Source organism: Engraulis encrasicolus, chromosome 20 (assembly GCF_034702125.1).
Source record: "Engraulis encrasicolus isolate BLACKSEA-1 chromosome 20, IST_EnEncr_1.0, whole genome shotgun sequence".
Taxonomy (NCBI): domain Eukaryota; kingdom Metazoa; phylum Chordata; class Actinopteri; order Clupeiformes; family Engraulidae; genus Engraulis; species Engraulis encrasicolus.
Genome location: NC_085876.1, coordinates 23717307 through 23733122, shown reverse-complemented (window position 1 = coordinate 23733122; position 15816 = coordinate 23717307). Strand labels below are relative to the sequence as shown.

At 44.8% G+C, this 15816-nt stretch overlaps 1 protein-coding gene across 3 annotated transcripts in view; it reads right to left on the bottom strand.

Annotated features, from left to right (window-relative positions):
- The window catches only part of LOC134436426 (histone deacetylase 9-B), an 83854-nt gene that overhangs the window by 41674 nt on the left and 26364 nt on the right, over positions 1-15816 (bottom strand). For 2 of the 3 annotated variants that reach the window (XM_063185637.1, XM_063185635.1), the window contains 4 exons: positions 10235-10383; positions 8439-8636; positions 5181-5439; positions 2522-2645 (listed from right to left, as the gene is read on the bottom strand). In XM_063185637.1, coding sequence (XP_063041707.1) covers positions 2522-2645; positions 5181-5439; positions 8439-8636; positions 10235-10383 — 730 coding nt within the window. The remainder of the gene's footprint in view (positions 1-2521; positions 2646-5180; positions 5440-8438; positions 8637-10234; positions 10384-15816) is intronic. The other variant, XM_063185636.1, reaches the window with a different exon arrangement.

Genomic DNA, 15816 nt, shown 5'->3' with positions numbered 1-15816 from the left:
CAATGTCACCCACCCACCCCCACCCCAGCCCCACCAAAATAGGAATGTGTGTGTGTGTGTGTGGGGGGGGGTGTTTTGCTCCTCTATTCTTACTTAGGGGTGATATACAGGATGTTGGATTTTTGCAATAATGTGTATTCTTTCCATAAAGTATCTCGACTCAAGGACAGCATTCAACACACCAGTCAGCCTCTCTCTGTCCTCACATCTCCCTTCCCACTCCTCCTCTAACTCTTAAGTTTAGAGTGATGTGCTGAATGTTTGGATTTTTGCAATGTGTGATAAATAATGTCCCTGGGGATCAATAAGGTATCTCTCCTCCTCCTCCGGCCTGGAAGGAAACAAGGAGGGCATTCAACACATCAGTCAGTCTCCCTATAACCCCCCCCATGCCTCTTCTCCTCTTCTCCTCTCTCCCACCTCCCCTACTCTACTCTTTAGAGTGGTATGCTGGACACCGGAGTTTTGCGATAATGTCCATCGGGACCAGTATAGCATCTCTACTCCTCTACTCACAGGCATGTGCAGGGGTGCCCCTAAAAAAATCAAGGAGGGCACTCACACATCGGTAACCTCTCACATCACATCTCTCCTTGCTTTGACAATAACTTCTAACTTTACATATGCTGCTGGGTGTTAGATAACTTCTACTTGTACACTAAGGTCGATATGATTTTAATGTGAGTTGCTTGCTATGCGACTGCTGGAAACTGCTATGTTGGTGCAGAGAGACAACACGGCCACACAAGATATAAAGTTTATCAGATTTACTGCGCTGTAACGGGAACGTCCATTTCACGCACACGCAGGTCCGTAACTGACATCTCTATCATAGATTTCCTACACCCCCTATACGTCATTACGTCACGTCATGTTATTTAAACCAATCACTCAACAGAAACTGCCATTTCCTTTGAGGTCAATAGCTCTAGTGCTACCCTTTGGTACGCTACTCTACCATCTAGCCACATTGAAGCATGGGCCACTGACAGTTTTTACCAGGGCAAAGTCATCTGAAAGGTCACCCACTCAGTAAAATCAATGTAATGGCGACCCAATTCTGAACATCCTACTGTATGTCCCTGGACCCGGGACAACTGATGGCTTTGCTGACCATTGACTTCCCTGTTTATATGCAATGTGAGGTACACGTGTGTCATATGCTGTTGGTCACTTAAATTTCCTCTGGGGATCGATTAAGCACATCTATTCGTTACCTAGACTACCAGTCAGCTGGTGCTTCCACAAAGATGTTTGCTCTGCCTCAGTCGCAGCCTACATTATGGATGAAATCGTAGGGAATGCCGGCCCTGCCGTGGCCAACCGGTAGGGCACTCGTCTACCATGCGGCTGACCCAGGTTCGATTCCCGGTCTGGGTCATTTGCCGACCCTCCCTGTCTCTCTCCTCATTCGTTTCCTGTCCACCTCTCACACTGTCCTGTCGAATAAAGACGAAAAAGACTTTTTTTTAAAAAAGAAATGGAATGGAATTCCACAGGGGACTTGTGGAAGTAGTTATTTTAACGTGGGGCAGGCTACACAAACGTGCAACTTGACTTTGACGTGTCTGCCTCCTTTCATCTGAGAGCACCGCGAGTCCTTGCGGCCTTTACGGGGGTACCTTTGAGGCTTTGTTTTTTTGAAGTATCAATCACGGTATTTCCATAAAACTTAAAAGACTGGGGGGTTTCACAGATAAGGAGGTTCTGGTATTTATGTAGAGCCTTATGAATAATATTTTGACACCAAAAAAGAGACAGAATGGACTTTGTGTAGCAGATTACACTAAGGCTTAGACTTGACTTTTGGGATGCCACTGCTTGGCAGCTCACAGTAAGACAGATGGTGGTTCACAGTAAAAAAAAAAAAACACAATACCTACATATTCCATACCAAGATAAAGTATGTATAGACAAAAATGCATACAAGAATAAAGTAAGCGAGAATCCAAAAATTCAGGTTTCCTATTGCGAAGAAGTGTAATTCAGAGAATCTGTACACTTTTAAGTGACAATGACGACATATATTTTAACAGGCAGTGTTCTGCTATGGGTTTTGCATGTTGTGGTTAGCAACAAACACGTTAAGAAATGTGATTCACAGCATCGTTACTGAATATCACAGTATCTCTAAAACAATAAAAAAAAATAACTGATGATAACAAACTGCGGCTAATAAAAAAAGGCTAAATGGCTAGTGCCTCGGGGGTAAAGCCACTGGCCAGTTTGCGTAAAAGTGAATTGGTTACAGTATGTGCATGTAATGTGATGTAACATAATGTGATGGAGTGTAACATTGTGTCTAGATTAAGTACATGCAACCCTGCCTTGGCTCAAGTGGTTGGGCACTGTACGGCTACACCAGCGACCCGGGTTTGATTCAGGCCCGGATCCTTTGCCGACCCTTCCCCCCGGCTCTCTCTCCCCACTTGCTTCCTGTCTATCTCACTGTCCTGTCACGATTAAAGGCTCAAAAAGCCCCCCCAAAAAATCTGGAAGAAAAAAAAAACAGTTTACGTACATGTACCAGATCTTGGGCCGGTGGGCGACGGAGTGGGCGGTGCCGTTTGGCGAGGGGTCCTTGGCCGACTTGCTCAACAGGAAGTCGTGAAGTTTCTGTCTGACCTCCGTGCTGGCCATGGCACCTGGACACGGGACACAGGAAATGGCACAACAAACGCATTTGGTCACTTTATGAGAGAGGCTGCATCTTTATAGCGAGAAGGTGACATGGAACAGAGGGGACTAGAATAAAAAGCTGGTTTAAGGGACAAAAGAGTGACACTGACTGAGAGTCATGAGAGTGCGTGTAGAGAGAGAGAGAGAGAGAGAGAGAGAGAGAGAGAGAGAGAGAGAGAGAGAGAGAGAGAGAGAGAGAGAGGACATTTGTAACATTGCTAAAGTGTACTTAAGCTTTTTTTATGAGACTGCAACTTTATAGTGAGGTGCTAACACAGACCAGAAGTGAGCAGATCAAAAGCTGTCTGAGGCGGAAAGTGTCACTGTAGCACACACGCAGCTCTTGGAATTTGGTCAATGGAATTGGTCATGTAGAGACTCTCATTCATAAAGGTCATCAGTCCTATAGGTATGAGCTATTTAATGCAAATGTACTTCATTTTGGAACTGGACATTTTTCAGTCGCTTCCACCGAAAGACTTCACAATTCAATTTGATGATTCCTACAGAAGTTGCATGATCTGAGATTTATATGGACCATGGATGTTTGCTAAAATACATAATAGGGGTTGATAAATACGACAATAAAGTAGCTGATGACTGAAGAGCGTCATAGAAAGAAGGCTGAAGAAAAAAGACTATTCATACAATACATTCCTTATTCAATACATTCCTTATGTTTATTCCATAAATTCATGTGACTAGAGCTTTGGAGGTCCCAAGTGTTGTGTTTGTGCAGAGGTGAAGAATGCTGGATATGGCGAAACACCGCCACCTTGTGTTACCTTTTGAGAAGTGCTGAAACACAAAGGTTCGCTATCTACCAATCTAACCAAAACACATGCTCGCACGCACGCACACACGCACCACGCGCACACACACACACACACACACACACACACACACACACACACACACACACACACACACACACACACACACACACACACAGCTACATGTGATTACTGCGGTAAGCCACTGCCATAGAGTATTTTTGATCCTATATGTCAGAGAGAGTGCTTGCTGGCTAGAATTTCATTGGATTCTATATTTTACCTGTTTCGTTCTATAACTGCATACTTGTTTATGACTCTGGGTGACATGTGATGAATGAGACGTTGCTTGGTTACTATTTCTGTGTTGTGTGTGTTTACTCTCTCCAAATGTATGCTAATAGATGCTTCACAAACCAACATGTCTTTTGTACTTCGCAGATCGCTGTAGTCATTAGTGTTATCCATGACTATTTAATTAAAATGATATCGTTTTTTTTCCTTATTATATACACCTCCCGTATGTGACAGTTGTTTAGGTTCCAAATGTGTGTGTGTGTGTGTGTGTGTGTGTGTGTGTGTGTGTGTGTGTGTGTGTGTGTGTGTGTGTGTGTGTGTGTGTGTGTGTGTGTGTGTGTGTGTTAGACCTATGATTTTTGGCCCAGGCCCGAGCCCGAACCCGAACCCGAGCCAATTTCGGGTCGGGTCGGGCCTGAAATGTCACTCATTACGTTCGGGTAGGGTCGGGTTCGGCTTCTCTATCGTTGACAGTTTTTTTTTTTTTTAAATAAATAAATAGGCTATGTAGGCTGTGCGTTAATAATATTCCACGTCAGTTGATAATCCAGCAGTGCAGTGCCTGCTGCTAGAATGCACGCGCTTTCCCTCGCCTCTCCCTCCCATCACAGTGCGCTGAGGCATTTCGGCCGTGTTTTGGCCACGAGAGACGCGTGGTCTGCAAAAAACAGAGGTCGCCTCATCAACCCGACACATACTGTAGCCTAATAAACTCTTGCAATGGCAATTCAAGAACTCCTTCATTCCTGTTCTGCTGCTCGCGTCGTTGTTCTTCTTTGTCTCGCTGTCTCTCTCTGTGAAAGTGCCGCGCTAGATTTTTAAGGTCGTACTGCTGCTGTGGCTTATGGCCCAATGATCAGCCGGTCAAAATGACGGACGCCCTTAAAATTTTCCGCCAACTCTTAAAAAAAGCGTCAATGATGGATTATCGCTTAATGTAACCTCTGTGCACTGCAGTGCAGCATACACAGAAATATAAAAGATGGCCTGCATGTTTATACAGTCTATTTAACTTAGATTTCGTAACAAAATACTTTAATGGCTTTAATTTAAGGGCTTTGATTTGTTATCATAGATCACCCCTCCTTATAAATAAAATTTGAAATTTCGGGCTTCCCTCGGGCTCGGGCCTACACATCCAATAATTAGTCGGCCTCGGGCCGGGCCCGGCCCAATTCCCATGGGCCCATGTCGGTTCGGGCTTGGATTTTTTTACCCGTTCTTACCTCTGGTGTGTGTGTGTGTGTGTGTGTGTGTGTGTGTGTGTGTGTGTGCGAGCATGTGTGCGTGTGAGTGATGTCCTTACTCTCTCCCCCCTACTCCCTCTGCTTCAGTGTGTGTGTGTGTGTGTGTGTGTGTGTGTGTGTGTGTGTGTGTGTGTGTGTGTGTGTGTGTATGTGTGTGTGCGCGCGCGTTCATGCGTATGCGTGCCTGTGCGTGAGTGCGAGATCTCCATACTCGTCTCTCGGCTGCGCTCCTTCTTGCGGTGCTGGTTGAGGAGGAGGTGCTGGTGCTCGCGCTGCTGCAGCTCCCGCTGCTCCCTCTCCATGCGGTGGAGCTCCTGCTCCCTCTCCCTCTCCAGCTCCTTTTCCCTCTCCTCCTCCCTCTCGCGCTCCTCCTCCGCCTCCTGCCTCCTCTCCTCCGCCAAGACCTCCTGCTGCTGCCGCAGAGTCAGCAGGGCCTGCTGGAGCTGAGACATAAAGTAACGTCAGAGATTCTTTAAGTATATAGAGATATGCCAACATAATAGGTTTCTATGGGCACCTAACGCGACCAGTTTCCGGTCTGCCTAAAGGGGCGTGTCATAATGTTCCTACAATGAATAGAACAGTCCTTAGGTCTGCCTAGGTCTGCCTAAGGGGGGCCATAATAGAACCCGGAAACAATGGGCCAATGGAACCTCTCTCTCTCTCTACTCTCTCTGGTAACGTTACATTACATCACATTTCACTACATTACATTACATTACATTACATTACATTACATTACATTACATTGCATGACACTGTGCATCACATTGTACATTACCAGTGGAGTCTGCTGAAGATGAGAGATAACATTACGCTACATTACATTACACTACATTACTCGCGGCCTGCTGTAGCTGAGACATACCATGAGATTACATTGAACAGCATTGTATTACATTACATTGCGCATCACATTACAATAGACTACACTGCAGTACAGAGCCATAGCTGAGCCATAGGACTGTAGCTGAGACATACGATGAGAGAGCATTGCATGACATCATATTACAATACATTACACTACATTACATTACAGTACACCCAACCACCTTACACTACAGAGCCAACAGAGCCTGATGAACAAGTGTCTTCCTCAAGCCAACCTCGAGGCAAGGCGGCCTCAAGGCAAGTGAAATAAATGACAGAAGTTCGCAACATTGTTAATGCTCCCAGTGATTTTTATTTGCCGCAAATAAAAATCACTGGGAGCATTAACAGTGTTGCGGACTTCTATCATTTATTTCAGTTACTCTCTTTTGTCCAGCACCTGTACCACTGATGTGTGCGCATTCTCTACCTTCTTGAGCCTCAAGGCAAGGCCAGTGTAATAAATATAATCTGATAATGATGAATATTTGTAAGATATATGAGAAATGAAAGAGTTTTAGGAATGCATTTGGGGTTAGGATAACTGCTATGTAGGATAACTTTTTGCATGCTGCAGCTGAACAAGAACGAACGGAAAAGAAGGGATTAAGGGCACAGACAGAGAGTGATGGATGGGTGGAAGAGACAGACAGATGGATAGATAGAGGGAGGAAGATGAAAGGAGAGGGAAGAGAACGAGGGAGATAGGGGGAGAGACGTACGTAGAGGAGGCAGATAAAGAGCTTAAGGACTGAGACAGACCATGAAACACTTGTAGAGTGTAAGAGAAAGAGAGAGGGAGAGAGAAAGGGAGGGAGAGAGAGAGAGAGAGAGAGAGAGAGAGATGCAGAGAACAAAGTGATAGCATGCAAATAACAAATAGCAGACATCAAGCAAAAAGAGGAAGAGAGCTGTAGAGAAGTATTAAGACAACTGTTGCATTCACAGAAAAAAAGGAAAAAAAGTGGCGTGTCTTGTGGGATAAAAAATATGTTTTTTATCAGGATTAGAAGGATACCTACATTAGTATTGGTATTGGTTATTAATACTGTACTGTATGTTCCGTTGATTATTTATAGGAATTATAATTTGAGTTTAAAATCGTCACTTACGAGAGGTTTGTTAACCATTGTCCATTATTATAAGAATTCATGGCTTAACTGACCACATCCAACACTAATAGTTAGATTTGCCATGCTACATGTATTGATTCGCTTAATTATTCATTCCCACACGTTTTCCTTATTCATGAGCTGATGATGATAGAGTGACATTAATGCTTTGTTCTGAAATACAGCCGTGGGTGTTTGGATGATTGATGGAGTGGATGATTAATTTATGCCGACTGCTTCCAACGTGTGAGATTTATAGCATCAATCAATCATCCATCCACGCAGTCTGTACCGCCATGTAATGCACGGAATTGGCTCATTCGACTATTCCACTTGTTCCTCAGTTTAAATGCGTAATAGACCAAAGTGCTTTGCTGGCATTTTGATTACTCAACAGTAAAAGGGCTTGTACGCCCAATGTACAGCAATAAATAACCCCTATTGTGAAATGCCTGAGCACTCCCTTTTCCTTAAATTATGATGAGCAATGCTCTGTGTCACAACGTGTCTTTTTGTGAAATATCTAGCCAATGCTAATTAGCTGGTCACTTGTCCTGCTATTTCTTTTTACAAATGACAGATGGCCTGTATTATTCATCATCATTGTGATACCCTGCACAGTCAGGTTGCTTTATTTAAACGTGTTCAACCTGTTCAAATTGACAGACTAATGGATTGAGCTGGATGAGTTTGGATTGAGATGGAATGCTTCTCTTGCTGCTAACCTTGATGTACTGTAGTAGCCAATCCAAATGTGAACCAATTTGAATGTATTCAATATAACCTGTATTGAATATATTAATTTCTTATGGTTGTGCCTGGTGTAAATACTAAATGTACTGTGAGTTCACCTTGATGCGTTCCTGCAGTTGTGTCTGGTGTTGTCTGAACAGCTTCTGGTGTTGCTTCTGTATTTGCATGCTAAATGTAACGTAATGTAATGCAATGCAATGCAATGCAATGCTGTGCAATGCAATGTAAGGTAGTGTAATGTAATGTAATGTACAGAGGTGCCAAAAGTAAAAGTACAAGTAAAAGTAAAAAAGAAACACAGTTTCCTTCCAACACATGTAACTTATCTGAGTAACCAATAGACCTGTGTACTTGTCTTACAATCAGCTAACTCTGCACTGGTTGGATCAAGTTTGTGGTCCTTGTTTTCAGTTTTCAGTGTTTTTCAGTAATAACACAGTCTATCTATCTCATTAGGTACAATGGAGTAAATGGTGTCACAGATATGTGACTTTTACTTTGACACCTCTGGTAATGTAATGTAATGTAATGTTAACAGCTGGACCGACCTTGATGTGTTCCTGCAGCTGTAATGTAATGTAATGTAATGGACTGACCTTGATGTGTTCCTGCAGCTGTAATGTAATGTAATGTAATGGACTGACCTTGATGTGTTCCTGCAGCTGTAATGTAATGTAATGTAATGTGATGTTAACAGCTGGACTGACCTTGATGTGTTCCTGCAGCTGTGCCTGGTGCTGTCTCAGCAGGTTCTGGTGCTGCTTGTGGAACTCGGAGATGAGCAGCTGCTTCTGGATGTACTGCTGCCTCTGGATGAGGAGCAGCTCCCTCTGGAGCTCCTGCTCCCACTCCTCAGGGTCCCGCTCCCAGCTCCCACCTCCTCCCTGCACCTCCTCCTGGCCCTCCTGTCAAGCAGTACACAGTTATTATTATTATATTACTTTGTATTTACCACTACACAGTGTTGAATTAACACTAATGCTCCTCAGGGTCCCGCTCCCAGCTGCCACCTCCCTGCACCTCCTCCTGACCCTCCTGTCAAGCACAGTGTTGAATTAACACCCTCACCCCCACACCTCACGGTCACGCTCCCAGACACCTCCTCCTACTGTAAGTACCTCCTTCTAACCCTCCTGTTAATCAGAATTATTATACATTTACCACTACACAGTGTTGAGTTAACACTAACACTCCTCAAGGTGCCGCCACCTCCCTGCACCTCCTCCTGACCCTCCTGTCAAGCACAGTGTTGAATTAACGCCCTCACCCCCACTCCTAGTGCCTCCTCCTATATTATTTACCATTACACAGTGAATTAACACTAATGCTCCTCAGGGTCCCGCTCCCAGCCGCCTGCACCTCCTCCTAACCCTCCTGTTAAGCACAGAGTTGAATTAACACCCCCACTCCTCACGGTCACGCTCCCAGACACCTCCTCCTGGCCCTTCTGTTAATCAGTATTATTATATATTCACCATTACACAGTGTTGAGCTAACACTAGCACTCCTCGGAGTGCCGCTCCCTGCCGCCATCTCTCTGCACCTCCTCCTGACCCTCCTGTCAAGCACAGTGTTGAATTAACACTAAAACTGGGGACACATGCAGGAGAAACGAGTGAAGCGAAGAGAGGCGAAATGCAGTGTTCTACTCTGGCAGCTCAACGGTCAACAGGTCATATGCAGCGTCAGCGAATCAAATATTCGATTGAAATACTTCTGTTGTTGATCTGATTGACCGCGGCAGGCGAAATTTGCTCCTCATTGGCAGAATATCAAAGTTGGCTGAATATTTTCCGCTTCACTTCGCGTCGCCCCTGTTCGTTCGCTTGCCTTCGCCCCACTCATAATGAATGAAACTTCGCTTCACTTGGCCAAATTCGTATTTTGTCCCCGGCATTACATTCCACAGGGTGCTCTGATCCTGATTGGCTCTACTGCGTTTTGGTTGGAGAGCAGGGCGATTCCAAAGGTCTTCCAGACCCTCGTGTGAGCTCACAAAGCTGAGCGGAAAATACACAGTGGTCTGGAGAGAGTCAGGCTAAATTGGTCCTGTTACTCTCTAAATGTTGATTTAACACCCCCAAGCCCACTCCTTAGGATCCCAGTCCCAACCACCTCCCTGTGTAAGTGTGTGTAAATATGTGCGTAGGGAGTTGGACATTGAATCAGAGTGTTGCAGGTTTGAATCCCACACTAAACTCTCTCTCTCTCTCGCTTAGCAAGCTACCTACTGACCCTTAGGTGACCCCATATTGCTACAGACACTATAACCTTTACCCTGTAATTAAAAAGTTCAACTTAAATATTAACTAACCTAATAACTTTAACTTAGTAAAGTCGCTTTGGATAAAAGCTAAGTGCATAATGCAGGGGTGCCGCCAGAAATGTTGGCCCTTTGAAAGATTCGAATTTTGGGTCCCCGTTAGTATTATCAGTACTTAGGCCCTAAGAATCTGCAACATAATGTGATGTAATGTAACAGAGTAGTGTAGGCTCTACTGACCTCCATGCTGCCGTTGCTGCTGCTGCCGCCGCTGCTGTGGTTGTTGGTGATGCCACCGCTGCTGCCACCGGCACCGATGCCACCGCTGCCCTCACCACCACCACTACTGCTGACCGCCGCCGCAGCAGCCAGGAGTTCTGCACTCATGCCTGGATGGAGGAGATGGAGAGGACGAGAGGGTGAGGTCTACAGTTTCATTACGTTTTCTACGATTCATAAAGAGAGGGACTGCGAGTGCATCACACTAGTGTAGGTGTTTAATCAAAAAACGATATACTACATTATACTTGTAAATAGCCACTGAATATAAGCCGCGTAAATGTAAAAATAAAGAAATAATTGCATATAGTATGCCACGCCTCTGTGTGCGCTGCAGGTGTCCATATTGTAACATGGGATATGTAGGCCTACACATTAGCTCTGGAGCTACATCCCTTCACTTTGTGCTTTTCACACATGTAGTAATCTGTACACTTTATGGTATAAACCACAGGGTTCAAAGAACGGCAAAAACAGTAGTGTCTTATAAGCTGAAGATGCCGGGTAACTGAAAAGAAATAATCAAGGTGCACATGGCAAACACACTCCTCCTGTAAACATCCATTTATTAGCACTATTCCAAAACATTGTGCAGACTTTTATCATTTCAAGTCTCTGAAGCTTATCATTCATCCAGAACATTGGCCTAGTCATGCCGCACCCACATAGAGTGAAGTTGAGGAAGTGAAAGTGGCGGTGGAATGATGGGCAGCCTGGGTCTCAAGCAGCTAGGCAACCAGGACATCTCAGGGGTGGATTTCTTGAAAGCGTAGTTGTTAGCCAGTTAGCAACCTGGGTAGTTGCCAATGGGAAATTGCATTGAAAACAACAAAGTAGCTAACGTAATTAGCGAGTAAGGTTTCGAGAAATGCACCCCAGAGTTGCAACAACTTGCAAGCAACTGAGGAATTATTTCTGATGCGGGAACAATTCGTTTATAACTCTGAGGTTACGAGATGGGCACGTTACAGACATGAATAGCGGGATGGATTGGCATACAGTGATTTCCCCCAAAACAGTTGCAGAGGTTGGTGAGAGGGAGAATTATAGATGAGATACATATGCCAAGTTAAAATAGAAGGAAGATTCCAAGATCAACGCATGTCCACAAAAAAATACATAAATTTTTAAAGATGTCTTTCACTTTAGTATTAGTATTGTATTGGTCATTTACTACAACACCACAAGGAGCAAGAGTCACAAGGAAAAGCTGAGAAACGGGACACCGCACCAACACCAATAGTGAACTTCACTGAACAGGACCGGCAGTTACAAGGTCAAATACCATGACTAATAGAAGCACTTTGGTAGTGAAAACCAAAACAGATTTCAAGGTAATTTATCCTGCAATGCCTGGTATTCTGGCTCACACACACACACACACACACACACACAAACGCACGCGCACACACACGCATGCACGCACGCACACACACACACACACGCACGCACGCAGGCACCCCCACATACACACACACACAAACATGCAAGCACACGCACACACACATACACACGCACACATACGTGTGCACACGCACACACACACACGCGCACACACACACACACGTGCACACACACACACACACCCACACACACACCCACACACACACCCACCCGGACACACACACAGTCACACAAACACAACCCTTGCTGGCTCCAGGGTTGAAAGTCCTTGTTTATGCCCCGTATAGTGACTTCTCATAAAAACGCTAATAATAACCCCGTTTAAAAATACACCTCCCCGACTGTTTATCAGCAGCATACTTGTCAACACTACCTCCACCGTGAAAAGGTATGTAGCACCTCATTTGCGAATGAATAGCGAATGAAAGAAAGACGCCACCTCTGTGCTTTGACTGTGCACCACCCTTTTTATATTTATACTCTTGATAATTCGCGATGATGAGTGTTTGTGAGTTATCCACAACAACTTGTTTACCAGAAAAAAAAACATAGCTAAATTGACAATGGCAATTTTCCCTCTGTAAAGCATTTCCACAGGACAAACACACAATTTCGCAGAAAGACCCCAGTGTGCTGTGCAACGCGCAGGGCCGGATTAAGATGGTCTGGGGCCTCCTAGGCAACAGGTTGCTGTGGGGCCCCCCAGAAGGCAAATTTCACAAAACATGTATGTAGATGGTGTCATATTTACGAGCTAGAAATTCATGGTAACATGTCTACCAACTGTACTCAACACAATGGATGAATTTTTCAATATTGCATCTGGTCACAATTACGCAGTTTTTTGCTTTTGGGCAATCGGGGGCCCCCTAGTAGGTGGGGGCCCCTAGGCTGCAGCCATATCTAGCCTGTGCATTAATCTGGCCCTGGCAATGCGCAATTCTTCTCAGACAGCCTTAACCTATTGCTCTCCACGTCTATTTATACGTCTCAGCTGGAAATAGCCCAAAAAGTGCCACTTAACCCCACTTCATGAAAAAGATGGGGAAAAAACAAGCAAAATAAAACACAAGCTAATCTTTTCGACCGTGTCACACGATTCTGTGCTGATCCTTGCAGTGTTACAGTGAGACGCCGCCAAAAAAGGGGAACTTGCTTCAAAAAAATGTCACCATTCTCAATCACTCACTTCTCATGAAATGTGATAAGTATGAAATGCTTTTTTTGTCCTGCCTGCTTCCTCGTTGAGAAGGAAGGAAGAAAGAAAAAAAAAGAAGAAGAAGGAGTGAAGCGAAGGAATGAACGGCTGCTTAATTTGGGGCTAAAAATATCAACCTCCCTGAAAGCAGCCAAGATGAGCTTGAGAGATATCGCTCCTCCCTGGCTGGCTAGGGAGCGTGTGTGCTTGTGTGTGTGTGCGTATGCATGTGTGCGTGTGTGTGTGTGTGTGTGTGTGTGTGTGTGTGTGTGTGTGTGTGTGTGTGTGTGTGTGTGTGTGTGTGTGTGTGTGTGTGTCTCTGTGTGCGTGTGTGTGTGTGTGTGTGTGTGTGTGTGTGTGTGTGTGTGTGTGTGTGTGTGTGTGTGTGTGTGTGTGTGTGTGTGTGTGTGTGTGTGTGTGTGTGTGTGTGTGCGTGTGTGTGTTTTGGGGTAGTGGGAGGTGGGTGAAATAAACCTGCAGGAGACACAGGCAAGGTGAAGGAACACACCACTGCACCAACAAAATGGGCTGTCAATATTTCAGAGTACACAGAGCCGATTGTTCAGAATTTTCCAGAGTGTATCTGGTTCCAGAGTACTGTCTAAGTGTTTAATTAACACTGTTTTTTTCTGTGCAAACCCAACCTACAGTATATGAATCCAGAGAGAGTATTTACAGCACTGTGGAGAGAGTCAAATGACTAAGAGTGGACTCAAAAGTCAGAGTAAAATTCTGCAGGTAGTCAGTGTAATTTTGACTCACTCTTAAGTCCTTAGTATTTACACGAGTAGAATTAACTCTACAAATGCTACACTGACCAAGATTTCAACTCTTTAAGAGTTATATTAGTGCGGGTATTTTTACCGTGAAGGCTCCCTGGGCAAAGGATGCACAGAAGGGGTTAGATGCACTGTATCTTGCTGGAAGCGATGTATTTGTTTCGAGTATGACTGAACCAGGATTAGCCTAGACTAGGTCAGTATGCTCATCCATTGAGCGAATGCTCTCAAACTTACTCCCACGTATTCCACCTTTCCACTAATACTATCTATACCACCATCTTATCTTCCATCCTCCCATCCTCTCCTTCTTTTTTTCTTCTTCTTCTCTCTTTCCCTCTCTCTCTGTTTATATGCTGATTTTATGTTTCTATTTCCATTGACTGATATGAGTCAGTCAAAATGATTTGATAAACAAGTGGTTCAATATCTCTCCTCGACTCTTTCCTACCATCATATGCCGAAGCTGTATTTTTCATTCCCATTCACTTATGTGATCCATTAAAAAGAATAAATGAGTGGTTAAATCTCTCTCTCTTTCTGTCTCTGTCTCTGTCTCTGCCTCTCTCTCTCTCTCTCTCTCTCCCCAAGCTGGAAAGATATTTCCCCTGCTGAAGCCACCTGCTGTGTGAAACGCGGCAATGCGACGCTGCGCTGCGCTGCTCTGCGTTCGCCATGACACCTAGAAACAGCAACTCATTTAAAGCCTCAGTCTAAAGAAAGCAGCCGTCACATGAGGGTCACGTTTGAAGACATACATATACTTTGCCTCCTCTCTATTTATACACGTGTGAACAAAACAGCCAGAAAAAAGGGAAAGAAGCGAAGTGAGGTGGGAGGTGGGGGGTTTGTTATATCTATCTTCACCCTCCGCCCGCATGCAGTAACTCAGGAGGGCTCATTCGGCCCTCACACCCCCCCAAAAAAGGCCCAGCTATTTAAGAAAGTATGCAATGTTTCAGAGGCCATGGGTTTATAGAGGGCTGAGGCTATGAAGATAGATACGATCTTAAAAAGGTGCATACCAGACTTAAACACATGCGACTTCAACAACAACATAACTGTCACTATTTATGTGCGAAACCGAAACGCCATCTTCAAATATTGTTCACGAGAGACGGCGATAAATAAATGTGTGGGTTTTTTATGACTCTGCCTGACTAGTATAGTACAATTATTACTACTGATAACAGTTTAGACACCACCCAGCAAGCCCGCCGACAGGGGGGACAAAGGGGTATGTTGTCCCGGGCCCAGGGACATAGGGGGGGCAGAATTGGGTCCCCATTACATTGTATGTATTGGGTAGGGGGCCCTTTCAGACAACTTTGTCCCGGACCCAGTGAAAGCTGTCAGCGGCCCTGCCACCCAGTAACATCCCACTCAAGTGTATCAGTACTCTGTTGTCAATCACAGTTGTTAAAACCACCTGTGCTTTGATATTAAAGCATGCACAATACTTGAAAATGCTGTGTTAATTCAACACTCGGAGAGGCAATTTAACATCTTCTAGACTGCATTGCCGGGCGAATACACCGGCTGCGACGACATTCAAGCGACAGAGAAACGCTTCTTTGTAGCGAGAGCGAAACGAGCAATTGAAGCGTCTTGAGTATGTCCGTTAAAAGCAGAATGCAAGCATTTCAACAATCTCATTGGCTGTGGCGGCTATCGCCAAACCGCGTCATAGCTAATTTGCATAATATTCTCAGGAGTTCAACTACAAGCTGTCGCTCGCATCGCAAGAATCGCCTCTAATCTCCCGAATCGCTTTTGTCGCGTGACTCAATACATTACATTACATTACATTTTGACTTAGCAGACGCTTTCATTTCAAATATTTGTCAGGGTATTGGTTACAGTCCCTGCAGCAATGTGGGGTAAGGTGCCTTGCTCAAGGGCACTTCAGCCATGGAGATGTAGGGTGCGGTCAGGGGGGATTCAAACCTGCAACCCCCAGATTGAAAGACCAACTCTCTAACCACTAGGCCACGGCTGCCCCAATACAAAGTCAATTATTTCCGTAGCTCGCCTTGCTCATGTCGCGGCCGGCGTCTTCATGCGGTTATTTGGCCCCAGAGCACTCTCTAAGTGTTGAGTTATCGCTACATTGTTTTACTGTGTTTTACTGTGGACCTGTTGCATATACTTACATATGGACA